Source organism: Pocillopora verrucosa, chromosome 3, assembly GCF_036669915.1.
Source record: "Pocillopora verrucosa isolate sample1 chromosome 3, ASM3666991v2, whole genome shotgun sequence".
Lineage (NCBI taxonomy): Eukaryota > Metazoa > Cnidaria > Anthozoa > Scleractinia > Pocilloporidae > Pocillopora > Pocillopora verrucosa.
Genome location: NC_089314.1, coordinates 21,097,013 through 21,122,566, shown reverse-complemented (window position 1 = coordinate 21,122,566; position 25,554 = coordinate 21,097,013). Strand labels below are relative to the sequence as shown.

The following is a 25,554-nucleotide window of genomic DNA, read 5'->3' as shown; positions in this document are numbered from 1 at the left end:
GAGCTATGATAGTAATTTAGATGATTTGTTCCGGGCACTAGGGTGGCGAAGACTCTACTATCAAAGATTGGAACAAAAATCTATCTTAATGTATAAAACTTTACATGGTATGACACCGGATTATCTGAGATCAAGATTTGTATATCGATCGTGACAATATAAGTGCTTATCGTTTAAGGAATACGGAAAACAAATTAGTTCTTCCACAACCTCGAACTGATTATCTTAAGAGAAGTTTTTTGTACAGCGGAGCTCACTTGTGGAACGACTTACTCTTAGCCCTTAGACCTAAGACAAGCGTCTTCACTGACCGATTTCAAATCCAAATTAAGTCGCCACAGTTTAAAGTAATATCTTAATTTTAAGTAAATTTTAGACACGGCCTCCATGAAAAGCAGATTTTTTATTTGTTTCTTTTATTTGAATTGTTATTATTAGATTTTATTATAGTTAGGAAGATAGATATACCTTTATAGATAATTAACAACTGATGGAAATACCATGTATAAATAAAGTTATCCTTCCTTATCCATGTAGGCAGCGCGTCAGTCTCATAATCTAATTAGATGTCTGAAGGTCGTGAGTTCGATCCTCACACGGGGCATTTTTAAGTACCCTATCTAAGCAATTTTACGGGAGGTAGCGTGGCTTTGATAGAAAAAAAATCTTGTCTGATTATGAGACTGACGCGCTGCCAACTGCGCTAACGAGGCAATCTTACCAACGTCTTTTGATTGGAAAAAGTAGTTTCTCTATCGAAAACTACGGTCATATTGGCAACGATATTCGTTAATAGAATGGGACAGCAAAAATTTACTTTTTAACTTACTTCCTGTCGCGCCTCCTGGCGTATAGGACAGAACGAATTCTCTACATTCCTCTCTATCCTGGGCCTGCGTCTGGTTTATAGCCTTAATCTCCTCCTCGACCGTCCACCTCCAAGTTTGCTTAGCCGGGTTAGCCTCTCTCTCTCTCTCTCTCTCTCTCTTTCTTTCCCTCTGCTGTTCAATGGATGGCTGTGATGCAATGCTGTCGGGTTCTCTCCGAAGGATACGCCCGACCCATCTCCATCGTCGTTTATTGAAGGTGGTCTTCATATCTTCAAGTTGGCATCACTCTAGTAGCTTTGGATTAGAATTAGTTCTTAAGCCAAAATATAAGAGAGATCCTTCGGAGACATGTCGTGTACAACATTTTAAGATCGGCTTCCGACATTCGCCAGCACTCTTAGCCGTATATAACAAGATTGATAGGACACACCTCATTAAATTCGCAGCTTTGTTTTTTAGTTCTACTGCGCTGACATCTAGGCGTCTTTTATCTGATTAAGGTCCCTCTTACCTTTTTCAGTCGGTTCTGGATATATGTTGCCGTTTGCTCCACCGTCGCTTTCCTATCACACCTCCAAGGTAGGTGAAGTATTCCGTACGGTTGATATCTTGATCATCAATCTTGTTAGATGATGGATTGGACACATTAGGAGTCATGCCTTCAGTTTTCTTCCGGCTCATCTTGATAGGCACCAAAGAAATGAAAAAGTATCAATGAGGTTTTTCACAGGGTTTTTGATTAATTGTCTGAACCTCTTGCTTCCACAAAGCTTCATATCTACACTTAGAGCATCAGACTTTTAATCTGAGGTGTATGGGTTCATGTCCCACATCGGGCGACAACACCGATAATGGTATATTTTATTTCATCTGGTATATTTTATTTCATTCCATTTTTTCCTAAAAAATAGCGTACTCTGTCAAATATAACTTTTTAATGTGCTTCGATAATCTCTGGCATTATTGCGCCTTTCTGCCCATAGCAGTTTTACGTTTTTTCATGGTTTAACTCTTAATCCAGAGCCCACCATAACGTGCAATCTCAATATACTTTCTAGTTCATCGCGTGCTCTGAAACGGCAGAAGTGGTTTGAGCGAGTTGGATGTTTACGCCATGCTCCTTCAACCTCTGTAGCAAAGATCTCACAGCCACGCCCGATTTAAACTTTTGCGTTGAGTCGTGTTGTGGAGGAAAAAAAAGGGTTGTAAACCGCCCGATATGGGACTTGAACCCATGACCCTCAGATTAAAAGTCTGATGCTCTACCGACTGAGCTAACCGGGCTGGTCTTGACTTCTTTACTTGCCTATTGCGATAGATTTTCCTTAGAACGACTGTACCCAGTCTGAATATGGACTTTGAAAAATGCCCATGAAAAACTTTTGGTGGTGAGCACAGTACTTTTAGTGCTAAAACTGTTGTTGTATGGAATCTTTCCACTCCCTTCTCGTTGCACAACCATGCAGCGATGTGAGAGCTGCGAAATTAGTCAATTTTGTCAGATTTCTGAATTAAGGATCAACTCATTTATCATGTTTGTCGAACACGACTATGAAAAGTGCAAAGTAAGAACAGTTGCAGTCAAAGGCAGTAAATTCCAATGCTTAAAACCTATCAATCTGGCAGTAGTGATTTTCAGGTTTACTTCGTTAGCTATGTTCACGTCCCTAATGCGAACTATTGTAAATGGGTGTATGAAGAAGAGAGCCTATTTCACCATAGGTACATTCGTGATAAGTTGAAATAATAAATAAATAGATAAGTAAATAAGATATGATGGGGACACTATAACCGCTAGTCAATCATCGAAGGTAGTATCATGCAGTTAAAGCTGTGGTGAATGTCAAATTATGAAGCCACATACCATCCAATTCATTCAACCGCCTCGTTAGCGCAGTAGGCAGCGCGTCAGTCTCATAATCTAATTAGATATCTGAAGGTCGTGAGTTCGATCCTCACACGGGGCATTCTTTTTGAAGTACCAATACCGAGCCAATTTTTACGGGAGGTAGCGTGGCTTTGATAAAAGCAAATCTTAAAAGTACTTCTTTTACTTGCGTGGCCAGCAAGGACGAAAACGAATATGATTTAATTTATTCTTTATTAAAATATTTTTTTACCCGCTCAATATCTTTTACCATTAACCTGTGAATTGCACCCAGAAGTGAAGAGTAAGCTCAACTCCAGCTCTTTAAAAGAACATAAGAAAGAATAGCATCTGTGCTACCTGTTCATAGTTAAATTTTTGCCGAGGCCGGTTTCAAGCTGCATCTTGTTCCCTTGTTTTAGATATTGAGCCCTACTTAAATGTTTTTTCTCCTTTTCCTTTGCAGCCCACTTTGCTTTCATCTCGCTGTATTTTCTCTCTTCTTCATTAAGTTCTTTAAGAGCTTTCATCGTTTGCCAGATGTTGTAAACAATTTTGGCATCTTTCTGTTTTTCCTCTGAAGAGACATCCTCATGTTCTCTTTGTGGTTCGTGTTGAGCCCGCTGTCTCTCTAGGACAGCTTGGTGGTTCTTGATTGCAAGCCAATCCTCGTAAGTCTTGTAATGTGGGTTTAGCCATTTCGCCAACTGATCTATCTCCTCCAGTCTTTTCTGTTCTTTTTCTGTGGTAACTTTCTGGACTAACTCAATTTGTTTTTGCTTTTGTTTGTCCTGAAGCCATACCTCAAAGGATTTTCCACTCCCTTTTGGAGTATTCTTGATTCCATCGCTGTTATTTTCCGCATCTTTACTGTTATTGGTGGTGGCTTTTTTCTCTGCCAACCAGAGTTCGTACGATTTTCCAGAAGTGATTTGTTTGCGCACTTTGTTTCCTGCTCCTGGCGTGTTTTTATCACGTGAATCCGTTTCGCAGGTTATAGCACTCATGGGTCTTCTTCCTAACTTTGTTTCAAGCCAGCGATCAAACGTCAGACCACTAGAACTGATAAATGTCTTTTTGTTTGATGCTGAGGATTCGGAATTTGTGTGGTAGCGCTGCGAACGTTTGCTGTTCAACCACCTCTTAAACGATTCAGGGTCGATACTCTTTCCAAGCCTACTTTTCTGCGCAGGCGCAGTGCCAGGCCTCTTTTTCTCCTGAGATCGTTTCATTTGAAGCCAGTCGTCAAAAGTTCGGGCAGATTTCCTTATTGAATATTCCTGAAGAATGCTATTTTCGTGTTCGGTCTCTTGGTATTCTGCAGAACTACTCACATCCTGTCCACGGGTGGTCGACTCGCTTTTCATTTTTTCACGCGACTCGGTCATCAGAATGTCAAGCTTGCGGATTCCATTCGATCTTCCTGAAAAGGGTCTGAGAAGATAAAAAAACAATGAATATGAAGGATAAAATGATAAGGTACACATCATAATTCTTAGCATACTTTGGTTTATTTTCCAGTGCAACAGTTCAGTTTGCGCTATTTATTTCATTCAGTTGCACGCTGAGCTGATTGTCTTGTATGTGTCTTTTCTTGTATTTGTCTTAATACTTTGTCTTTTCCAGAGTGAGTGCATTGTAACTGTGAGTTTTCTGTTTAGGAATAGAGGTTTTTTAGTTTCCATCCATTGAGCATCACACTCTCGCCCTTTAGCCTCACGTCCTTATTTCACTCTCCTCAAAAATAACTTCTTGCAAGTGAATCTCTTAACCAGACCCATAACTGTATGTTCCGCCGTGCGAAGTCTTGGAAAAAAACTTTTCTCGAGAATGCCAAGAAGTATCTTGGGTAAAAGTCCCATAAAGCTTTACGAGGGTGCTCTCGCGCCTGGTATGGATAACTCAGACTAGCAAGGCAATCCTATTTCTATCGCCTAGTAACGCTCAAGTAAGATTATCTCATGTTCAAGTGATGTTAATATTTCTTCGACAACCAATCAGAGAAGCGCTCTGGTGATAGGACAAATAGGCAGCTTTGGCTGAAAGGAGCGGCTTTTTTCCGTCAGCAACGAGACAGTTTGTTAGTTTTTTATTAAAAACACACCAGGTGGGCTTACAGTGTTACTAAACTTGTGGCTTTAAGCACGCCTAGAAGCTTCTTTAAATCGAAATTAAATTACGCCTAGTATTCAAATGAGGCACTTGGTTGTTTCTAACAGAGAAGGATTAAGTTCAATAACTCTTCCTTTCGAACTATGATTGCTTTTTACCGGCAAAAAAGATTAACAGTTGCCGCCTCCATTGTAAACAATCCATTCAGCGCTTTCTCACTAGCCAGCCATTACCGCACGCCTAATTTAGTCGATTTGACATCGTCCGTCCGCGAATAAAAGCTCACCCAGTCTGAAAAACAACAGTCTTTATTTTACATTTTTCATTGATTGTTGGAATGATTTAATAAAAAAAAAAATAATTATGATGATAATCATAACAATACTAACAGTCACAATTATCTTAGTGATGCCATCATTCCATTATCGTCTCAAAATATTCTACCAATTTCAATGGGGGAGCTTGATTAAATGGTTGTCAAAAAAGCTTTTCGCGAACTATAATATCAAATCTTATCGATGAGAGGATTTGTATATTAAAATAGGCATCGTGAGCGTTAATTTTTATAATTTATTTTACCTCACCATCTCGTCTAATTGAGGTGCCTCGTTAGCGCAGAAGGCAGCGCGTCAGTCTCATAATACTGTAACAAGAAAACTGCCCGATTGATCCTTATCACGGTTATCACTCTTCGCAAGTGTTTCGAAACAGCTTGTGGTCTGCAGGACCAGGAAAAAGTTATTATTAATTTAGGGTTACTGATAAATTGAAAAAAACAACAAAAAGGGAAAAATTCATTATCCTGATTCTACCTTACCTTAGAGAGGCAATTAATACATTATAATTTAGTGTTAACAACTGGGTTGAAAACGTAAATTAGCCACCGTAAAGAGTAAAAAGCTGACGTTTCGAGCGTTAGCCCTTCGTCAGAGCGATTGGAGGAATTGTAGGTTGTGTGTGGGTCTATATGCAGAAAGTGTAGCTACGTCTTTGGTGGGAATATAGTGACGAGAAAACAGGAATAAATTAGTTGAATGAAAAGCGCTCATTGATTCCGTGGGGATTAAGTGTGCCGATTTGGAAGATAAATTTTTGTTCTAGTGTTTTACGGCCGCAAACTGCCATATGCTGTTTAGAATGATTAGGAAGATTAAAGTGTCTAGCGACTGGTTTGGATGCGTCCTTGTCATTTCATTCTACGTCGCGAAGGTGTTGCTGCAATGCCCTGCACATGTAAATTCGAGGTTTCCTTTAGATAAGGTCGCAGAAAACTGATGCCGTATGTCAGAGGGCTAAACTTCAACAAAAAATAAGTCAGATTCACATGTGATAAAAGGATGCGGAAATGGTCCGTGTGAGGCTTGAACTCACGACCTCGGCGTTATCAGCACCGCGCTCTGCCCACTGAGCTAACGGACCACAACTGCTGTGATAAGAAAACCCGTTACAGGGAAAATGTCAATCCTGATGTAAAGTTTTCTCGACGCATAATAGTCTCAATATAGATTTTTCAAGACGGAAATGATGTAGAGAATCCGCGGATATCCCTCAACATGACCACAGCATTATTTACAAGCATGCAAAGCAAATATTTTATTGACCTGTGGTAAATAAAACCGTATTTCTTTACAAGATATAGTCAGGCAGAGGTTATTAATTTGCTATAAATTTTCTCCTGATCTAAGCATGAAATAATGTCAAACCAGTTAGATAAGGACCAAAGTTATGAGGCGGCCTCGTATTTCCCGTATAGCGGTCTTGCCTCAGTTTACACCGCTAAGAATTTCCCTGTTGATCGTACTTTATGATCCGTGGTCAAGGTCCGACCACAGCAACTTATACTCTGTAACTGAGTTCTCAAAAAAGTTCTTGTTGAGAGTTGGGGTAGCTGGAATATGACTAATCTTGAATCAGGCTTTTGAGCAGACGTCACAAAGGAGAAACACATATGAGTCGCCTGGTTAGCTCAGTCGGTAGAGCATCAGACTTTTAATCTGAAGGTCATGGGTTCAAGTCCCATATCGGGCGGAACGTCAACATGTTTTTTTCTTGTTTAGTCCTCGTTGTTGGCTCGGGGCATGGTAGCGGCTGGGTTCCGTAGAGCGAAGAGGACCTAAGGTAGAACAGTCGACGTTGTGGTTAAGAAATACCGTCGTCCCGAGGAAAATTCAAAAACAAACTTACAAGGCAAAACAGCACGGAAGAAGTCTCTCAAGCAATGCGTTTTGATTGGCTCTCTCTTTGGTTATCATCTTTTGTGGGACAGACGCATAGATAACGTCGCCATTAAAACTTTTCTGCTTCACTATTTTATTTTAGCTGTAAAAACCTTTTTCCGTGTTTACATACTCTCATCTAAACACGAGGAGGGGTTGGGAGAGTTCAAGAAAGTTAAGCAAACCCGAGACTATGAGACTGACGCGCTGCCTACTGCGCTAACGAGGCAGGTTGATTAATTTGGCATTTACCACAGATTTAAGTGATGAATGACTAACGGTTATAGTGTCGCCATGATATTATATCTTATATACCTGTCTATTTATTTGTTATTTCTACTTATTACGAATGTACCTATGGTGAAATAAGGCTTTCTTCTTCATCCACCCACATTTACAACAGATCGCATTGTGGACATGAACAAAGCTAACGAAGAAAGCCTGAAAATCACTACTGTCAGATTGATAGGTTTCAAGCATTGGAATTTACTGCCTTTGAAAATAACTGTTCTTACTTTTCACTTTTCATAGTCGTGTTAGACAAATATGATATATGAATTGAACCTCAATTCAGAAATCTGACAAAACTGACTAATTTCGCAGCTCACACATCGCTGCACGGTTGGGCAACGAGAAGGGAGTAGAAAGATTCCATTCATGGGTCCTTTTTTTAAATCCATATTTAGACTGGGTATAGTCGTTCCGAGGAAAATCTAACCCAATACTTACAACGCATGATTAAATTAAGTCCAGCCCGGTTAGCTCAGTCGGTAGAGCATCAGACTTTTAATCTGTGGGTCATGGGTTCAAGTCCCATATCGGGCGGAGCATTAATACTTTTTTTCTCGCTCAATCCTCTTTGATGGCTCAGGGCATGATAGCGGCTGGGTTCCGTAGAGCGAAGACAACCCAAGGTAGAACAGATGACGTTAAAGTACCGTTGTCCCACAGATGCTATTCGTTCCTATGCAGTTTCAAGAGCCATAATGGAGCTTACTCTTCACTTCCGGGCGGAAGTAACCCCATTTTGTTGGGTCAGTTGTTAAACATATCAATATGATTTAGAAAGAAAAGTTTTTGGTGAAAGATATTGAGGTCAAAAATACTTAAATAAAGAATAAATTTAATAATATTCATTTTGGTTCCGCTAGCCAGACAAGTAAAGAGGTTGTTCTAAGAGTTTTTTCTACCAAAGCCACGCTGCCTCCCGTAAAAAGTGCTTAGATAGGGTACTTAAAAATGACTGCCCCGTGTGAGAATCGAACTCACGACTTTCAGATATCTGATTAGATTATGAGACTGACGCGCTGCCTACTGCGCTAACGAGGCAGGTTGAATGAAATGAATGGCATATGCATGTTGCTTCATGGTTTGGCATTCACCACAGATTTAACTGCATGATACTACCTACGATGATTGACTAGTGGTTATAGTGTCGCCATGATATTATATCTTATTTACTTGTCTTATTATTTATTATCTCTACTTATTACGAATTTACCTGTGGTGAAATAGGGCTTTCTTCTTCATACACCCACATTTACAATAGTTCAGATTAGAGACGTGAACATAGCTAACGAAGTAAGCCTGAAAATCACTACTGCCACATTGATAGGTTTTAAGCATTGAAATTTACTGCCTTTGAAAATAACTGTTCTTACTTTTTAATTTTCATAGTCGTGTCAGACAAACATGGTATATGAGTCGATACTCAATTCAGAAATCTGACCAAACTGACTAATTTCTGGGTATAGTCGTTCCGAGGAAAATCTAAGAAAAATACTTACTTACTTACATTTACTCGAAGTCCAGCCCGGTTAGCTCAGTCGGTAGAGCATCAGACTTTTAATCTGAGGGTCATGGGTTCAAGTCCCATATCGGGCGGAACATCATTTTTTTTTTTCTTGCTCAATCCCCGTTGTTGGCTCAACGTATGATAGCGGCTGGGTTGCGTAGAGCGAAGACGACCTAAGGTAGAACAGACGACGTTGAGGTTCGGAAGTACCGTCGTCCCGAGGAAAATTCAAAAGCAAACTTACAAGGCAAAACAGCACGGAAGAAGTCTCTCAATCGATGCGTTTTGATTGGCTCTTTCTTTGGTTATCATCTTTTGTAGGACAGACGCATAGATGACATTGCCATTAAAACTTTTCTGCTTCATTAATATTTTTTAGCAATGGAGAACTTTTTCCGTGTTTACATACTCTCATCTAAACACGAGGAGGGGTTGGGAGAGTTCGAGACAGTTAAGCATTCCACTTAACGGCAGAAGTCTGATTAGTGTTAGGGAGTCGGATATTTTTTCCTCTACAGTTTAATGGACGATGCAGTTGAAGCTTGTTTTGTGTTATTTTCAAGCAATGGTCCGACCACAGCAACTTGATCTCCGTTATTGAGTTCTCCCATATATTTATGTAAAGAGTTTGAAGTAGCTTGAATAAAAAACTTGCGATCAGGCCTTCAGTGAGATAACGATAAAACGAGTCGCCTGGTTAGCTCAGTCGGTAGAGCATCAGACTTTTAATCTGAGGGTCATGGGTTCAAGTCCCATACCGGGCGATAACACTGGTATATTTTACTTTGTTAAAGATATTTTTTTACTATATTTTACTTTAGATAGCTCACTCTATCAAATGGAACTATAGCGAACTTCAAAAATCTTTGGAATATTTTCTGCCTTTTTTGATATTGTCATGTGGCCATCACCGATTTACGGTTTTTTACGGCTTAACCCTCAATTCAGACTGAAGCCCACCATGACGTGCAATCTCATGATACCTTCCTGTTGATTGCGTGCTCTCATGAAACGGCAGAAGTCTGGGTAGTATGAACGAGTCGCATGAGGAAAAAAAAAGTGTTGATGCTCCGCACGAAGGGAACATTCGTGATAAGGTACATCAGGTACATTCGTGATAAGTTGAAATGATAAATAAATAGATAGGTAAATAAGATATAATATCATTGAAAAACTGTAACCGTTAGTCAATCATCATAGATAGTATCATGCAGTTTAAGCCAAATCATGAAGCCACATGCTAACCATTTCATTCAACCGCCTCGTTAGCGCAGTAGGCAGCGCGTCAGTCTCATAATCTAATTAGATATCTGAAGGTCGTGAGTTCGATCCTCACATCATCACATCATCCTCGCATCCTCACACGGGGCATTCTTTTTTAAGTACTTAATCTAAAAAATTTTACGGGAGGCAGCGTGGCTTTGATAGAAAAAAATACAACCTCTTTACTTGCCTGGCTAGCAAGGACCAAAATTAATATTATTAAATTTAGTCTTTATTAAAGTATTTTTGACTTCAACATTTTTTACCAACTTTTCTTTCTTTCCGATTTCGGTTTCAATCAATCTCTTTATTCGGGTTTGCTTAACTTTCTCGATCTTTCCCAACCCTTCCTCGTGTTTAGATCAGAGTATAAAATAGTGAGGCAGAAAAGTTTTAATGGCGAGGTCATCTAGGCGTCTGTCCTACAAAAGATGATAACCAAAGAGAGAGCCAATCAAAACGCATCACTTGAGAGACTTCTTCCGTGCTGTTTTGCCTTCTAAGTTTGTTTTTGAATTTTCCTCGGGACGACGGTACTTCAACGTCGTCTGTTCTACCTTAGTTGGTCTTCGCTCTACGGAACCCAGCCGCTATCATGCCCTGAGCCAACAACGAGGATTGAGCAAGAAAAAGCATGTTGACGTTCCGCCCGATATGGGACTTGAACCCATGACCCTCAGATTAAAAGTCTGATGCTCTACCGACTGAGCTAACCGGGCTGGACTTTACATAATTTTGTCTGAGATTTTCCTTGTAACAACTTTACCCAGTCTAAATATGAATTTAAAAAAAGGACCCATGAATGGAATCTTTCTACTCCCTTCTCGTTGCCCAACCGTGCAGCGAGGTGTGAGCTGCGAAATTAGTCAATTTTCTCAGATTTCTGAATTGAGGTTAGACTCATTTATCATGTTTGTCTAACACGCCCATGAAAAGTGAAAAGTAAGAACAGTTACTTTCAAAGGTAGTAAATTCCAATGCTTAAAACCTATCAATCCCGCATAAGGGATTTTCGGGCTAACATCGTCTGCTATGTTCACATCCCTTATGCGATCTGTTGTAAATGTGGGTGGATGAAGAAGAGAGCCTTATTTCAATTCACCACAGGTACATTCGTGATGGTGGAAATAATAAATAAATAGATAAGTAAATAAGATATAATATCGTGGGGACATTATAACCATTAGTTAATCGTCGTAGGTAGTATCATGCAGTTAAATCTGAGGTGAATGCCAAATCATGAAGCCACATACCATCCCTTCCATTCAACCGGCCTCGTTAGCGCAGTAGGCAGCGCGTCAGTCTCATAGTCTAATTAGCTATCTGAAGGTCGTGAGTTCGACCCTCACACGAGGCATTCATTTTTAAGTACCTAATCTAAGCAACTTTACGGGAGGCAGCGTTACTTTGATAGAAAAAAATACAACCTCTTTACTTGCCTGGCTAGCAAAATGACCAAAATGAATATTATAATATTAGATATTAAATATTACGTAGGCAGCGCGTCAGTCTTATAATCTAATTAGATGTCTGAAGGTCGTGAGTTCGATCCTCACACGGGGCATTCATTTTTAAGTACCCTATCTAAGCAATTTTACGGGAGGTAGCGTGGCTTTGATAGAAAAAAAATCTTGTTTGATTATGAGACTGACGCGCTGCCAACTGCGCTAACGAGGCAATCTTACCAACGTCTTTTGATTGGAAAAAGTAGTTTCTCTCTCGAAAACTACGGTCATATTGGCAACGATATTCGTTAATAGAATGGGACAGCAAAAATTTACTTTTTAACTTACTTCCTGTCGCGCCTCCTGGCGCATAGGACAGAACGAATTCTCTACATTCCTCTCTATCCTGGGCCTGCACTTGGATTGGTTCCCTGCGTCTGGTGTATAGCCTTAATCTCCTCCTCGACCGTCCACCTCCAAGTTTGCTTAGCCGGGTTAGCCTCTCTCTCTCTCTCTCTCTCTCTCTCTCTCTCTCTCTCTCTCTCTTTCCCTCTGCTGTTCAATGGATGGCTGTGATGCAATGCCGTCGGGTTCTCTCCGAAGGATACGCCCGACCCATCTCCATCGTCGTTTATTGAAGGTGGTCTTCATATCTTCAAGTTGGCATCACTCTAGTAGCTTTGGATTGGAATTGGTTCATAAGCCAAAATATAAGGGAGATCCTTCGGAGACATGTCGTGTACAACATTTAAGATCGGCTTCCGACATTCGCCAGCACTCTTAGCCGTATATAACAAGATTGATAGGACACACCTCATTAAATTCGCAGCTTTGTTTTGTAGTTCTACTGTGCTGACATCCAGTCGTCTTTTATCCGATTAAGGTCCCTCTTACCTTTTTCAGTCGGTTCTGGATATATGTTGCAGTTTGCTCCACCGTCGCTTTCCTATCACACCTCCAAGGTAGGTGAAGGATTCCGTATGGTTGATATCTTGATCATCAATCTTGTTAGATGATGGATTGGACACATTAGGAGTCATGCCTTCAGTTTTCTTCCAGCTCATCTTGACAGGCACCAAAGAAATGAAAAAGTATCAATGAGGTTTTTCATAGGGTTTTTGATTAATTGACTGAATCTCTTGCTTCCACAAAGCTTCATATCTACACTTAGAGCATCAGACATTTAATCTGAGGTTTATGGGTTCATGTCCCATATCGGGCGATAACACCGATAATGATATATTTTATTTTATCTGGAGAATTGTTTTCTATCTTTTACTAAAAATAGCGTACTCTGTCTAATAGAACTTTTTAATGTACTTCGATAATCTCTGGCATTATTGCGCCTTTCTGCCCATAGCAGTTTTACGTTTTTTCATGGTTTAACTCTTAATCCAGAGCCCACCATAACGTGCAATCTCAATATACTTTCTAGTTCATCGCGTGCTCTGAAACGGTAGAAGTGGTGTGAGCGAGTTGGATGTTTACGCCATGCTCCTTCAACCTCTGTAGCAAAGATCTCACAGCCACGCCCGATTTAAACTTTTGCGTTGAGTCGTGTTGTGGAGGAAAAAAAAGGGTTGTAAACCGCCCGATATGGGACTTGAACCCATGACCCTCAGATTAAAAGTCTGATGCTCTACCGACTGAGCTAACCGGGCTGGTCTTGACTTCTTTACATGCCTATTGCGATAGATTTTCCTTGGAACGACTGTACCCAGTCTGAATATGGATTTTGAAAAATGCCCATAAAATCTTTTGGTGGTGAGCACAGTACTTTTAGTGCTAAAACTGTTGTTGTATGGAATCTTTCCACTCCCTTCTCGTTGCACAACCATGCAGCGATGTGAGAGCTGCGAAATTAGTCAATTTTGTCAGATTTCTGAATTAAGGATCGACTCATTTATCATGTTTGTCGAACACGACTATGAAAAGTGCAAAGTAAGAACAGTTGCAGTCAAAGGCAGTAAATTCCAATGCTTAAAACCTATCAATCTGGCAGTAGTGATTTTCAGGTTTACTTCGTTAGCTATGTTCACGTCCCTAATGCGAACTATTGTAAATGGGTGTATGAAGAAGAGAGCCTATTTCACCATAGGTACATTCGTGATAAGTTGAAATAATAAATAAATAGATAAGTAAATAAGATATTATATCATGGGGACACTATAACCGCTAGTCAATCATCGAAGGTAGTATCATGCAGTTAAAGCTGTGGTGAATGTCAAATTATGAAGCCACATACCATCCAATTCATTCAACCGCCTCGTTAGCGCAGTAGGCAGCGCGTCAGTCTCATAATCTAATTAGATATCTGAAGGTCGTGAGTTCGATCCTCACACGGGGCATTCTTTTTGAAGTACCAATACCGAGCCAATTTTACGGGAGGTAGCGTGGCTTTGATAAAAGCAAATCTTAAAAGTACTTCTTTTACTTGCGTGGCCAGCAAGGACGAAAACGAATATGATTTAATTTATTCTTTATTAAAATATTTTTTTACCCGCTCAATATCTTTTACCATTAACCTGTGAATTGCACCCAGAAGTGAAGAGTAAGCTCAACTCCAGCTCTTTAAAAGAACTTAAGAAAGAATAGCATCTGTGCTACCTGTTCATAGTTAAATTTTTGCCGAGGCCGGTTTCAAGCTGCATCTTGTTCCCTTGTTTTAGATATTGAGCCCTACTTAAATGTTTTTTCTCCTTTTCCTTTGCAGCCCACTTTGCTTTCATCTCGCTGTATTTTCTCTCTTCTTCATTAAGTTCTTTAAGAGCTTTCATCGTTTGCCAGATGTTGTAAACAATTTTGGCATCTTTCTGTTTTTCCTCTGAAGAGACATCCTCATGTTCTCTTTGTGGTTCGTGTTGAGCCCGCTGTCTCTCTAGGACAGCTTGGTGGTTCTTGATTGCAAGCCAATCCTCGTAAGTCTTGTAATGTGGGTTTAGCCATTTCGCCAACTGATCTATCTCCTCCAGTCTTTTCTGTTCTTTTTCTGTGGTAACTTTCTGGACTAACTCAATTTGTTTTTGCTTTTGTTTGTCCTGAAGCCATACCTCAAAGGATTTTCCACTCCCTTTTGGAGTATTCTTGATTCCATCGCTGTTATTTTCCGCATCTTTACTGTTACTGGCGGTGGCTTTTTTCTCTGCCAACCAGAGTTCGTACGATTTTCCAGAAGTGATTTGTTTGCGCACTTTGTTTCCTGCTCCTGGCGTGTTTTTATCACGTGAATCCGTTTCGCAGGTTATAGCACTCATGGGTCTTCTTCCTAACTTTGTTTCAAGCCAGCGATCAAACGTCAGACCACTAGAACTGATAAATGTCTTTTTGTTTGATGCTGAGGATTCGGAATTTGTGTGGTAGCGCTGCGAACGTTTGCTGTTCAACCACCTCTTAAACGATTCAGGGTCGATACTCTTTCCAAGCCTACTTTTCTGCGCAGGTGCAGTCCCAGGCCTCTTTTTCTCCTGAGATCGTTTCATTTGAAGCCAGTCGTCAAAAGTTCGGGCAGATTTCCTTATTGAATATTCCTGAAGAATGCTATTTTCGTGTTCGGTCTCTTGGTATTCTGCATAACTACTCACATCCTGTCCACGGGTGGTCGACTCGCTTTTCATTTTTTCACGCGACTCGGTCATCAGAATGTCAAGCTTGCGGATTCCATTCGATCTTTCTGAAGAGGGTCTAAGAAGATAAAAAAAGAATGAATATGAAGGATAAAATGATAAGGTACACATCATAATTCTTAGCATACTTTGGTTTATTTTCCAGTGCAACAGTTCAGTTTACGCTATTTATTTCATTCAGTTGCACGCTGAGCTGATTGTCTTGTATGTGTCTTTTCTTGTATTTGTCTTAATACTTTGTCTTTTCCAGAGTGAGTGCATTGTAACTGTGAGTTTTCTGTTTAGGAATAGAGGTTTTTTAGTTTCCATCCATTGAGCATCACACTCTCGCCCTTTAGCCTCACGTCCTTATTTCACTCTCCTCAAAAATAACTTCTTGCAAGTGAATATCTTAACCAGACCCATAACTGTATGTTCCGCCGTGCGAAGTCTTGGAAAAAAACTTTTCACGAGAATGCCAAGAAGTATCTTGGGTAAAAGTCCCATAAAGCTTTACGAGGGTGCTCTCGCACCTGGTATGGACAACTCAGACTAGCAAGGCAATCCTATTTCTATCGCCTAGTAACGCTATTACCGATAGTAATCACTTGGCTTTGCATGTATTTTTGATTACCTCTCGAAGTCACGTGGTTCAGCCTCTGCTGAAGCGTCACAGTTATTTTCTGTAAAATCATCTTGCTTCTCTTCTGTAGATGAAGCTGTATCAACAGAGTTGAAAACAAACTATGTTAGAATTCGATCGCGCAGATCACACTACAGTCAGGGGAAAAACTATTTGTCAATAGCGTGTGTTAATGTGATTTGCCACTGTCGTCCCTTTGTCTTTGCCTTTATTATTAAATTTCGTTTTGATTTCTAGTATCGATCCGTTGATTAAGTTCAGTCGAACCTTTCGTTTGGTTCAGTTCGTTCAATGTTGATGTGAAGGGTAGGTAACTCAGCTCAAGTTATTTTTGTGGCCGCGGCTTTTTGTTGAAAACTGAGACTTTAATAAGTTGGTAGATCAGCGTTCCAGAAAACCTACACGAAAGAACCTACGATAAATATTCTTAACTGTAGGTGAAAATTCTCACAATTCTGGTCATGTCAGAATCATCATCGTGTCATCGTTACATCGTCACTAACAATTATTAAAAGATCTACTTAAGACTCCAAACTTAAACAGTGTGGCTTAACATGTTCAAGAGATGTTCTTGCGAGAAAAAATAAAAAACGACAACACAAACAAACAAACAAACAAACAACAAAAAACACTACCAGCACTGGTTTCCGTAATCCTTAAGTCTCGGTCTACCGCTGTTTCCAAGTCATCCTTGTTGTTCGCTTCTCTCACAAGGTCCACTTCATCTTTCGAGATGTTCTCTAACTCTGGTGTCTCTGGTTCCGGTGCTTCTTTTTTCACTTCTTCGGATTCTTTTTGCAAATGCACAGGCAAAAGACCACCTCCTTTGCTTAAGTCCCGAAGCTCTTTTCGGTATTTCTCGGCGATTTGCATCAAGGGAAAAGAAGGCTGATTTGTTCGGCGCGGCTCGTGACTCTGCGTCCGACGGATGTTCGGCTTTTCTTCGTTAACAGTCACGCTCGGAAGGGTGAGAGTGGGTGACTAGTGGAAAAAAGAAAGTGTTTAGAGGCGGTGAGAAGAGCGCTGGTTCTTGCAAATTTAACGGACAAGTGGAAATAGGGATTTTTCGAACATGCGTCTACACTTGTCAGGAAGCTTTTAATTAATTGAGATATTATCCACAGATTACATCCTTGCTTTTTCCCCTGAGATTTTTCATTTCATTATTTCTTTGGTTATATTCTCTCAGAAAAGTTTTGAAGTCTGCCATTAAAAATATATCATCATCATCATCATAAAGGCCCATTTCTGAAGTGTAAAATTTGTTCTCATATTCCCATTTCCGTATTGAAATAAAAGAAACTAATTGGCTCCTACCATATCTAGTCGTTCCTTGTTATTGTTTTCATCAAGCTGATCACGTGTTTTTCCATTGGGTGGTGACCTGGTGGAGCGTGGTGAGGATTTCCAATTTCTATTAAAACAAAGGACATCAAAATGATGACTCTAATAGATCCTACGATTTTTTCCATCACACAATTCGAAGCGGGTTCGATTTTCCCATCATACAGTCAGTAGCGAACCTCATTTTATACTCGAATTGTTGGTTAAGAAAAACGCCCAGATAATAGTTTGCAGATTGATAAGGATATGCCGAATAACAAAATCCAAACTGAATGAGATAGGATTAATATTCTAAAATAAAAATTAAGGGAAACTACTAACTTAAAGGGACGTGCAAGGGCCATTGTTTCCTTTGCAAAGACGGGCAAATGGGGTACGGGCCTATGAGCTTACAGGCCTACGTGAAAACGGGCTCACGGGCCTATGAGCTTACAGGCCTACGTGAAAACGGGCTCACGGGCCTACGGGCCTACGGGCCTACGGGCCTACGGGATTACAGGCCCACGGGCTTACGGGCCTACGGGCATACGGGCATACGGGCATACGGGCATACGAACCTAATGATATACGTATCTACGGGCCTACGGGCCTACGGGCCTACGGGCCTACGGGCCTACGGGCCTACGGGCCTACGGGCCTACGGGCCTACGGGCCTACGGGCCTACGGGCCTACGGGCCTACGGGCCTACGGGCCTACGGGCCTACGGGCCTACGGGCCTACGGGCTTACAGGCTTTCGGGCCTACGAACTCGCGGGCCTACGAGCCTACGGGGCCCACGGACCTACGGACCTGTGGGATTACGGATCCACTCGTAATTTCCAATCATTTCGAAGAAAATAAGGATCAATTTGATTTGGAACATTTTAAATCAAACAGAAATTGTTTAAAGGACAGCATCTACTCAAGCAAAGACTTTATTTATAGGTTTTATTCTGTGGGAAAGGCAGCTAAAACACGACACGAAACATTCCGTGAGCCGTAACTGAAATCTTTCGCACAAGAAATGAACGTATCCTGCGAATAAAAAGGCTCACAGTTTCTCACGGTATTATCGCCCATTTTATCTACCAGCCATGCCGTCAGGCTGAATTGTGTGTGGGTAATTATATATGTAGAACCATCATACTTAAAATGATGACGTCAAATGTTACTCAATATTGACGTCATTTCATCGGTATTACCACATTCATATATGTTACTGACGTCGTATTCTTGTAACGCCGAGACGTTTGATCACAACCAAAATCATGCAAACCGTTTCGTTTATAAATTAAACTTGACCTTATGAAGCTGATCCATCAATCAGTTAGAGCTAATTGCTCAGTATTTGGAAAAAACACAGGTTCTATTTCATTTTACTTTTACGCTTTACTAATTCCTTAATCTTGGAGATAAAAGAGGAGAGGGTTTTCATTTACGTATAAATTATCTAGAAATATCTAATCCCTTTGTAATAAAGTATATTGGCTTGTTACAAAAGCAGTTTTATGGTTTCATTACCTCGCCATTATTTACCCTTTTTCATTAAAGGGATTAGGGTACAATGGTTTCTAGACTAGAAGAACAATGAATTACATATAGATATTTACGTTGTTGTCGTTTTACAGCATTCGTGATCAATGTCGATCGAAAGTTAAAATTTTAACACGATATCTATTCCCGCCTAGCGTTTAACTTATAGCAACTTTCTTAGGTAACACTTACCTTCCTGTATTCTCGACTGTTTCATTTGATTCTCCACTCAAGCTTCTCGTGGACTGCGGGCGAAATGTTTGTAGGTTCCACTGATAGAGCCAAAGCCTTCTTTCGCAATAAATATGACCATTCTCACTCGCCAAGGCCAGGGGCGTTTTGCCCTCGACGTCTGTTTGATTACAAATGGCGCCTTCGCTCAGCAGTAGAGATACGCAGCCTACAAAGCCTTGGTAAGCCGCAACGTGTAACGCGCTTCGTCCAAAAATGGTTTTACCGTTAATATCTGTGGCTCCGCGGTTGATAAGTTCTAATATAAGACCGAGGTAACCACGGTGGCAGGCGATAAACAAAGCGAGCGTCGCGCGTTGGATAACCAATTTGTTCCAAAGAGATATGTTGTAGCCTTGAAATTTGTCTTCGTCCAGAAATTGAACACCATTCTCGAAAACATCGTAAATATCTCCACGCCAACACGCTTCAAACAGGCCATGGTAGTTCTGTTCAAGTTTGACTCTGACAATACAGCCACGTTTAAGGTGGTATGTTTTCAAAGTATCCTGATCGCGTAGTTGTACATTCATAAAAAACAAAGAAAAAATGTTTGCTGGAATGCCAGATTTTAGCTCGACTCTTGATTTCAGTTGATACACGAACATTTCGCGTGATAATCTTTTGACTGTGCATATGTCACCTGATGGGAGAGCAATAAAGATTTGAAAAGTCTCTTTTGCGCCAGTCATGGTAAGCTACCGAAAATTGTTGCGAATTATTCAGTGATCTTTACCGTTCCACACCTGAAAACAAAAATGATACAAAAGATTTTAACACTGCATCGGAAATCGAGTTAATTTCTGAGTCAAGAATCGTGCGACAAACACAGTAAATTTAACTAACTCGCAGTTAGTTCACAAGTCCGGAATTTTTTATCTCGAGCTTAACGATCTGGATTACTTAAACATGATAATCTTAAATTCTGAGCAACAAATTCAGTGAAGCAGGGGCATTGACACATCTTTTGTGAGTAGATGACAGGTGTAATTTAAAATTCGGAAAAAAGAGAAAATCTGTTTGTATATGATAATCCAGTTTGTAAAGACACCGGATTAGTTGTCTTTCAGAACACTCGCGTTAGAAATTCGGGGTACACTTCTGTCAAAAGAACCTTTGACAGCTAATATTGGGCTCACTTTTAACTTTTAATTGTCGCCTAAAATGAGCTAAGTTAATTTTGTTGGCAAGAGATCATTCTCTGTATAACAAGCATATATTTTAAATTTTGCAATGACCTGAAGAAATCGAATTTTACAAAATTAAAAAAATGAGATGGGCAAAAAGCCGTGCAGGCTAAATACAATTAATATAGTAACTTTTAGGGCTGTAACATTTCATATTTGAACACTTTTATATTTCAGAATTAAGTTGCCAGCTGTGCAAAGTATGTTTCACAGGTTTTTAGATTGCTGTGGATACAGTGATGAATAAACGTGATCATCATAATAGCCAAAATGTATAGCTTAAAGATTTAACTCTATGGACATTTTAGTCTCGTTCTTTCTTTTCTATTCAACCACATTTAGTTTCAACGGTACGGCAGTAAAAATGTGTAAGTGCTAACTAAAAATGTGTGAATCAAGAAAAACTATTAGAATAGCCTGCTCCCATTAGCGCTTCGGCATGAGCATTTCTTCGCCAGCACTCGTTAGTGCCAGATCCTCAACTCGTCTCAAATCTTCCCGCGCGCAGATAAAAGCAGCGTCCTTCAGATATAGGCCTACTCGCAAGGACTGGCTGTTCTTACTGACACCTCCAAAGGCTCCTAGTCCTTTTAAAAATAATAACCAGCGCCAGGAAAAATTTGGGAATAAGGGAGTTCAGCAAAGAAACATTTTGACTTTGCGGATCCAAGGAAGATGCCAGACAGCTCGCAATTGTTACTGATGAATTTTTAAGGTCTGCCTCACCAAGGGATTCCCTGAGTTCCTCAGTTGATGGAGTATAGGAAAATGGATCGAAACTCGCGGGGTGCTAATCCCCACTGCGCGCTCAGATTTTCTTTTGTTCCACACTCGTGACATGCTTAACATCTTTTTAAGCCAGCTATTATTATCATTATTTTGTGTTTTTTTTTTGAGAAAGGTAGATTGAAATTGAAAACCTCCCAAAAAGTAATTTGATTATCCTTTGCACCGTTGTCCACGGCGCGGATCTGACAAACAGACAAACTGAACGACAAAAGAGTAAACACCTTGGCAAGATACCTCAAACAATGAACGGCACCATAGGCATGTACCTAAGTCTTAAATGTCGTCTGTAGAGATCTACAGACGCGAGAGTTATGTGATTCAGACTGTCAAGATTCTAATTTTGGTGGAGAAGAGTCATCGAAAAGCTTAGCAAAGTTTTGACAAAATATCGATAATTCGTGAAGATTTAACTGTCGTCCCAAAATTGCTCGCGCATGAATATAACTTTGAATAGCGGTGCTTATGTATCTTGTCGATCCTTTATTAAAATGTCTTCTTCTATATACCTATGCCCTTTAAACAGTGAAATATTTAGGTAATGAGAATTGAGAAGTAAGGTTAATGTTATCGAGGATTATTCTTCGAATGTAGCACCATATTCTCAAGACTAGCAAATAGGTAAAGAAAAAATATGGTCATCAGCTATACAACGAATTAGTTTGTAAGTCTAGCAAAGTTAAGCCTTAGGTTAAAGCACAAAAGTTCCCTTAATTTCACCCTATACTACAGATTCACCAAAATAATAATTAAATAGGTTGATTGTTTTATAAGATCTAATACAATTAGCCAAAACAAAACTGCGCTTAAAGCCATTGTGGAACGTGCTTCTGACCACTGCAGTGTTTATTTTCTTTACAGTAAAAGAATTCCTTTGTCGCCAGAATAACAAACGATGCGCAGTGATTTCTGCCGAGGCCACGCAAAGAATTAATTTCATATCATACATAGAAAACTGTAATGAAAAGCGATTCGTGATGAACAAATGTTGGTTCTCCAATTAAAATTGTAGGGCTTTAATCTCAGCAATGCGAGTTTTTTAATGTGGTAGATGACCCGACAGATGTACTGGTAATATACTACATCGTGTAGCGCTTAGATCATACGATAAACCAGCTTAAAATCGCAGTTCTTCGTAGGATCGAAAAGCTCTTACTCCAAATATACTGAATTCATGGGGGATGAACCCAAACTCATTTAAGTTCTAGAACGTACCACTCCAATTGCCATTAATTACGTGCAAAGAAATTTACTTAACTGAAATCGGGTAAAATCTAACCAGCCTCAAGAAACTGGAACCGGCTTTGATTTTCTAGAGTCTTCTACGTTCAGACTAACCTTACTATAAATTACTTAAAACGTTTTTCCTGAAACTTATTGTACTTTTTCTTGCAAGTAGTCATATATAAGTAAATAGGAATCAACCCAACTCATTAATTTTCCGCTCCAGACGATCCCATTACCTTCATTGTGTTCAATAGAAGGAATCTAAATGGTGAGAATTTTATCGGAAATTATGACACAACATACCTTTCGTCTTATGACGCTTGATAATAAACCCAACTTTAGTAGCTGTGAGTGATGTTTGAATTACCGCAGTAACACTTTTGTATATTGAAATCGCTTGGTAAACATAACCCCTTCGGTTGACGTAAACCCAATCGAGTGAAGCGTGACGCGAAATGGACATTTACGTCACGCTCTCCAGTTTGTAATAGGTTACCTATCTTCGTGAATTTGAACACTAAAAAAGATCTCAAGTTGCTCTCTAATATACCATTTTACCGTATGCATGAAACGTGGGGGAAATCAAAACAATGATGCGTCAATGCCCATGGAAGTTATTTTATGTTTTAAAGGGAAAGGAAGCCTGTTTCCCTCAGTTTCCCTCACCATAAATCGTTTTCATGTAAAAGGTAAAATCAACGTTGCTCGTCATTCTTTTCAACCGAACTTCAGATCTGGCGATGTAAGTCTTGATGTAGACTAGACAGAAAAATGACTATAGTTCGAGAATTAATTAAATCACTTCACTGTGGGATGGATATTCCCCAAGGACTCAGTCTGTCTTGTCCCCTCGTTTTATCTTCAAGAGAAAGAGTGGTACATTTTCAGGGCCCTTATTTTTCACAAAAAAACACTCAAGATTTTGAACTTGACATTTTGGACCTTTATTGCAGTAGCTTACGTTAAATACAGCTAAGTTTCGTAAGGCCTCTTTAATAATCACTACTCTGATGGGCCTTTAATTTATTGGCAAAGTTAATCAGCCTTGGTCCAATGTCCTTCCCGGTCTTCATTCCTGCCACTAAGAAAACAACAATAATTTCAAAATAGAGATTACATACGGTCCCGCCAGTCACTTTGGGGGCCAAAGCTAAACCGCGCCAAAAATCCTTGAGACAGGTTATTTTGCCTGTGGTTGTTGATTCAATATTATAATAAGGAAACTAACATTTATTGATTGCTTTGAGGGGTGGGGAGGGGGGGATTGGGGAGGGGTTCGGAGTATTCAGGGGGGTGGGGTCTTGTTGTTTTTGCGTCAAAACTAAAAAACAAAGACAAGATACCTTTTGGCAACATGTGAAGGCACAATTTAGTTCCATAAATTCGGAAAGGTACAGACAGGTATTGGTTCTCAGCCAAAACAGGACAGCAGTCAGCAAAGTCGGGGTTATCGTACTTGTATGCACAGAGATCTGTTTTTTTAAGTGAATAGAAGATGTTTTAGTCGGGGAAAAAAGGTGCGTGTGACAGTAATTCACGCGAGTTAGTTGCGTGGTTCACGCAAGGAACTCGTTCACATCTTATCGGAGAGTAAGTAGAACAAGATTGAATTGCAGTCCTTCCGATCATTTTGGAGGTGAAAAAAAATCTAGACAAACATAACGACTGCATGGGTGAATAGAATGACAAACAAACATAAGGTAAGAACTGGGATGTATAAGACATACAAAGATTTTTAATAGGTACGAAATAAAACTGATTTTCATCGACAATACGATGTTCATAATGCGCTGATAAATTCGGAACTTCAACATTCCCCCCCCGGGCAACCCATGGGCATTTGGCCGTCGTCCGTGCCCCGGAGGTGGGAAATTTAAACCTTGCTCTGCTGGAGTGGGGTATTTGAACCGGAATACAGGTTTCATATCTTTGAATATGGAGGTGTTTAACCCTTTAACTCCTAGGAGTGACAAAGACAGAATTTCTCATTACAATATCAATACAATATCAACCAGATGAGTGATGAGAATAAAGAAAAACATCAATTTGGGAATAATTGAGTTGATCCAATACTAAATTCTCTGAACTAACATTATAAGAATTGTATGGTCGACAGTAAGGAAAATTATAAATTTGATCTGGGAGTTAAAGGGTTAAGGTAAATAGTTCACTTTTGCAAGCGAATGGCTCAGAAGAAAAGGTCTGCAAGTTTTAAAGCTTGGTCAATGAGTAGAAAGCCACGCTTGCTGATTTGGCCTTTTACAAAAACATTGGGTGGGGCATTTGTACACAGTTGTTACCCTGGGGGTCGGAAATTTGAACAAACCAATTTTCAAAAGTTCAAATGCACGGGAGTTGCCGGAGGGAATGTTATCGATGCATTACAAGGAAAATGTCACTAAAAATGATGATTGTAATGATTAAAGTGATCATAATTATAATAATAATAATGACAGAACACGGCGAAAACCTCTGATTTTTAATCATAAATTTAATTATTCTAATGGGAATCAATGTTACTTATCAGTGGTAGGTACACCTGCAAAAATGTAACAGCAAAATAAATTGAGATAAGAAAAACAGTTTTAAAACCGGTTTAACTTTACTTCTTTCATTCTTCATAACAATCAGTTTCTTAGGGTAATAATCTTTTACGTTTAGCCATGCTTCCTATAGTTTTTGTCACGCAAAGACATATTTTTGGATTAATCAATAAGCACCGTGGAAACATTGACAATATAGAAAACGAAAACTCGGACAAACACAACAACGAGGGTTTAATTTTTAAAATACTCATTTCATATTTTTTAACAACTCCGCCCTCACTTCTAGGAAGCGTGGGACCTACAATGATTTAGAATTAACCATAATACGCGTCGGAAAACCAGACTGAAAGGTCTGGGGACGAATCCAGGCTGGGCTTTTGAGTTTCTTAGTTTTCGAGACAGGAGGGGACTCGAGGGAGGAAACGCAGTTTCTCTCTCCAACTCAAGAATAGAAATGACCATGATGGAAAACCGTAGGGGTAAGCTGACTGACCTGTTGTTAAGGGAGGAAGGGGTGGGTGGGAGGAAGGGTAACCTATGCAGTGGCCAAGTATCCCGTGTATGAGGAGTTACTGAAAATTTGCCGATACTCCCACTATCTTCGCTTCAAGCTGAAAAACGAGGTAAGTTCCGTCAGTATTCTGCCATTTGCCTCGATGGGCTCGATAAAGCTATCATGGGCCTCAAAGCATGCAGTAGGTTAATCTAAAGTTCTTACCAAAAACAACAAAACAAGGAACGCGATGAGTTTTCCCATGATCAAGACGTTGATTCAATTCACTCACAAGTCAAATCCTGAACGTCTCAAGAACTATGATGAAAACGTTTCAGGCTACAGCAGTATTTATATCATTTCTTGGATCATGATAAGCAGGGGTTGTTTTGGCTTTTGATTGATATCTTAATAATGCTCCAGGCCTGTTAGCATGTGATCTGAGCCTCACGGA

The 25,554-nt window shown here is 39.9% G+C and overlaps 2 protein-coding genes and 12 non-coding genes across 14 annotated transcripts; 7 read left to right on the top strand and 7 right to left on the bottom strand.

The window, feature by feature from the left end:
• Nucleotides 1-2,041: 2,041 nt before the first annotated feature.
• Nucleotides 2,042-2,114, bottom strand: Trnak-uuu (transfer RNA lysine (anticodon UUU)). The gene has a single exon. It is a non-coding gene; the product is annotated as a tRNA-Lys (tRNA).
• A 598-nt stretch (nucleotides 2,115-2,712) lies between these two features.
• On the top strand, nucleotides 2,713-2,797 carry Trnam-cau (transfer RNA methionine (anticodon CAU)). Its single transcript is given in 2 exon segments — nucleotides 2,713-2,749; nucleotides 2,762-2,797. It is a non-coding gene; the product is annotated as a tRNA-Met (tRNA).
• A 256-nt stretch (nucleotides 2,798-3,053) lies between these two features.
• On the bottom strand, nucleotides 3,054-4,064 carry LOC136279646 (protein maph-9-like). Its single transcript, XM_066163585.1, has one exon. It carries the CDS (start codon nucleotides 4,062-4,064, stop codon nucleotides 3,054-3,056), a length of 1,011 nt encoding a protein of 336 aa, XP_066019682.1.
• Nucleotides 4,065-6,155: 2,091 nt separating this feature from the next.
• Nucleotides 6,156-6,228, bottom strand: Trnai-gau (transfer RNA isoleucine (anticodon GAU)). Its single transcript has one exon. It is a non-coding gene; the product is annotated as a tRNA-Ile (tRNA).
• A 536-nt stretch (nucleotides 6,229-6,764) lies between these two features.
• Trnak-uuu (transfer RNA lysine (anticodon UUU)) lies at nucleotides 6,765-6,837 on the top strand. Its single transcript has one exon. It is a non-coding gene; the product is annotated as a tRNA-Lys (tRNA).
• Nucleotides 6,838-7,777: 940 nt separating this feature from the next.
• Nucleotides 7,778-7,850, top strand: Trnak-uuu (transfer RNA lysine (anticodon UUU)). The gene has a single exon. It is a non-coding gene; the product is annotated as a tRNA-Lys (tRNA).
• A 419-nt stretch (nucleotides 7,851-8,269) lies between these two features.
• Nucleotides 8,270-8,354, bottom strand: Trnam-cau (transfer RNA methionine (anticodon CAU)). The gene is given in 2 exon segments: nucleotides 8,270-8,305; nucleotides 8,318-8,354. It is a non-coding gene; the product is annotated as a tRNA-Met (tRNA).
• A 482-nt stretch (nucleotides 8,355-8,836) lies between these two features.
• Trnak-uuu (transfer RNA lysine (anticodon UUU)) lies at nucleotides 8,837-8,909 on the top strand. The gene has a single exon. It is a non-coding gene; the product is annotated as a tRNA-Lys (tRNA).
• A 602-nt stretch (nucleotides 8,910-9,511) lies between these two features.
• Trnak-uuu (transfer RNA lysine (anticodon UUU)) lies at nucleotides 9,512-9,584 on the top strand. The gene has a single exon. It is a non-coding gene; the product is annotated as a tRNA-Lys (tRNA).
• Nucleotides 9,585-10,729: 1,145 nt separating this feature from the next.
• Trnak-uuu (transfer RNA lysine (anticodon UUU)) lies at nucleotides 10,730-10,802 on the bottom strand. The gene has a single exon. It is a non-coding gene; the product is annotated as a tRNA-Lys (tRNA).
• Nucleotides 10,803-11,355: 553 nt separating this feature from the next.
• On the top strand, nucleotides 11,356-11,440 carry Trnam-cau (transfer RNA methionine (anticodon CAU)). Its single transcript is given in 2 exon segments — nucleotides 11,356-11,392; nucleotides 11,405-11,440. It is a non-coding gene; the product is annotated as a tRNA-Met (tRNA).
• A 1,676-nt stretch (nucleotides 11,441-13,116) lies between these two features.
• Nucleotides 13,117-13,189, bottom strand: Trnak-uuu (transfer RNA lysine (anticodon UUU)). Its single transcript has one exon. It is a non-coding gene; the product is annotated as a tRNA-Lys (tRNA).
• Nucleotides 13,190-13,791: 602 nt separating this feature from the next.
• On the top strand, nucleotides 13,792-13,876 carry Trnam-cau (transfer RNA methionine (anticodon CAU)). The gene is given in 2 exon segments: nucleotides 13,792-13,828; nucleotides 13,841-13,876. It is a non-coding gene; the product is annotated as a tRNA-Met (tRNA).
• A 157-nt stretch (nucleotides 13,877-14,033) lies between these two features.
• Nucleotides 14,034-22,457, bottom strand: LOC131797705 (ankyrin repeat domain-containing protein 11-like). The gene is made up of 6 exons (XM_059115367.2): nucleotides 22,365-22,457; nucleotides 18,823-19,607; nucleotides 17,091-17,187; nucleotides 16,409-16,754; nucleotides 15,765-15,849; nucleotides 14,034-15,209 (listed from the first exon to the last, which is right to left on the bottom strand). The coding sequence occupies exons 2-6, from the start codon at nucleotides 19,551-19,553 to the stop codon at nucleotides 14,132-14,134; spliced, it is 2,337 nt and encodes a 778-aa protein (XP_058971350.2). The 5' UTR covers nucleotides 19,554-19,607; nucleotides 22,365-22,457; the 3' UTR covers nucleotides 14,034-14,131.
• Between the last annotated feature and the right edge of the window lie 3,097 nt (nucleotides 22,458-25,554).

What these genes read in the sequence shown, in the direction of transcription:
- LOC136279646 (XM_066163585.1), bottom strand. Translation starts at nt 4,064, where the DNA reads ATGAAAAGCGAGTCGACCACCCGTGGACAGGATGTGAGTAGTTCTGCA.
- LOC131797705 (XM_059115367.2), bottom strand. Translation starts at nt 19,553, where the DNA reads ATGACTGGCGCAAAAGAGACTTTTCAAATCTTTATTGCTCTCCCATCA. An exon ending in ACAAGGAACGACTAGATATG is followed by an intron (nt 16,755 to 17,090) that starts GTAGGAGCCAAT and finishes TTTTTCCACTAG; the next exon opens with TCACCCACTCTCACCCTTCC. An exon ending in GATTACGGAAACCAGTGCTG is followed by an intron (nt 15,850 to 16,408) that starts GTAGTGTTTTTT and finishes CTGTTGATACAG; the next exon opens with CTTCATCTACAGAAGAGAAG.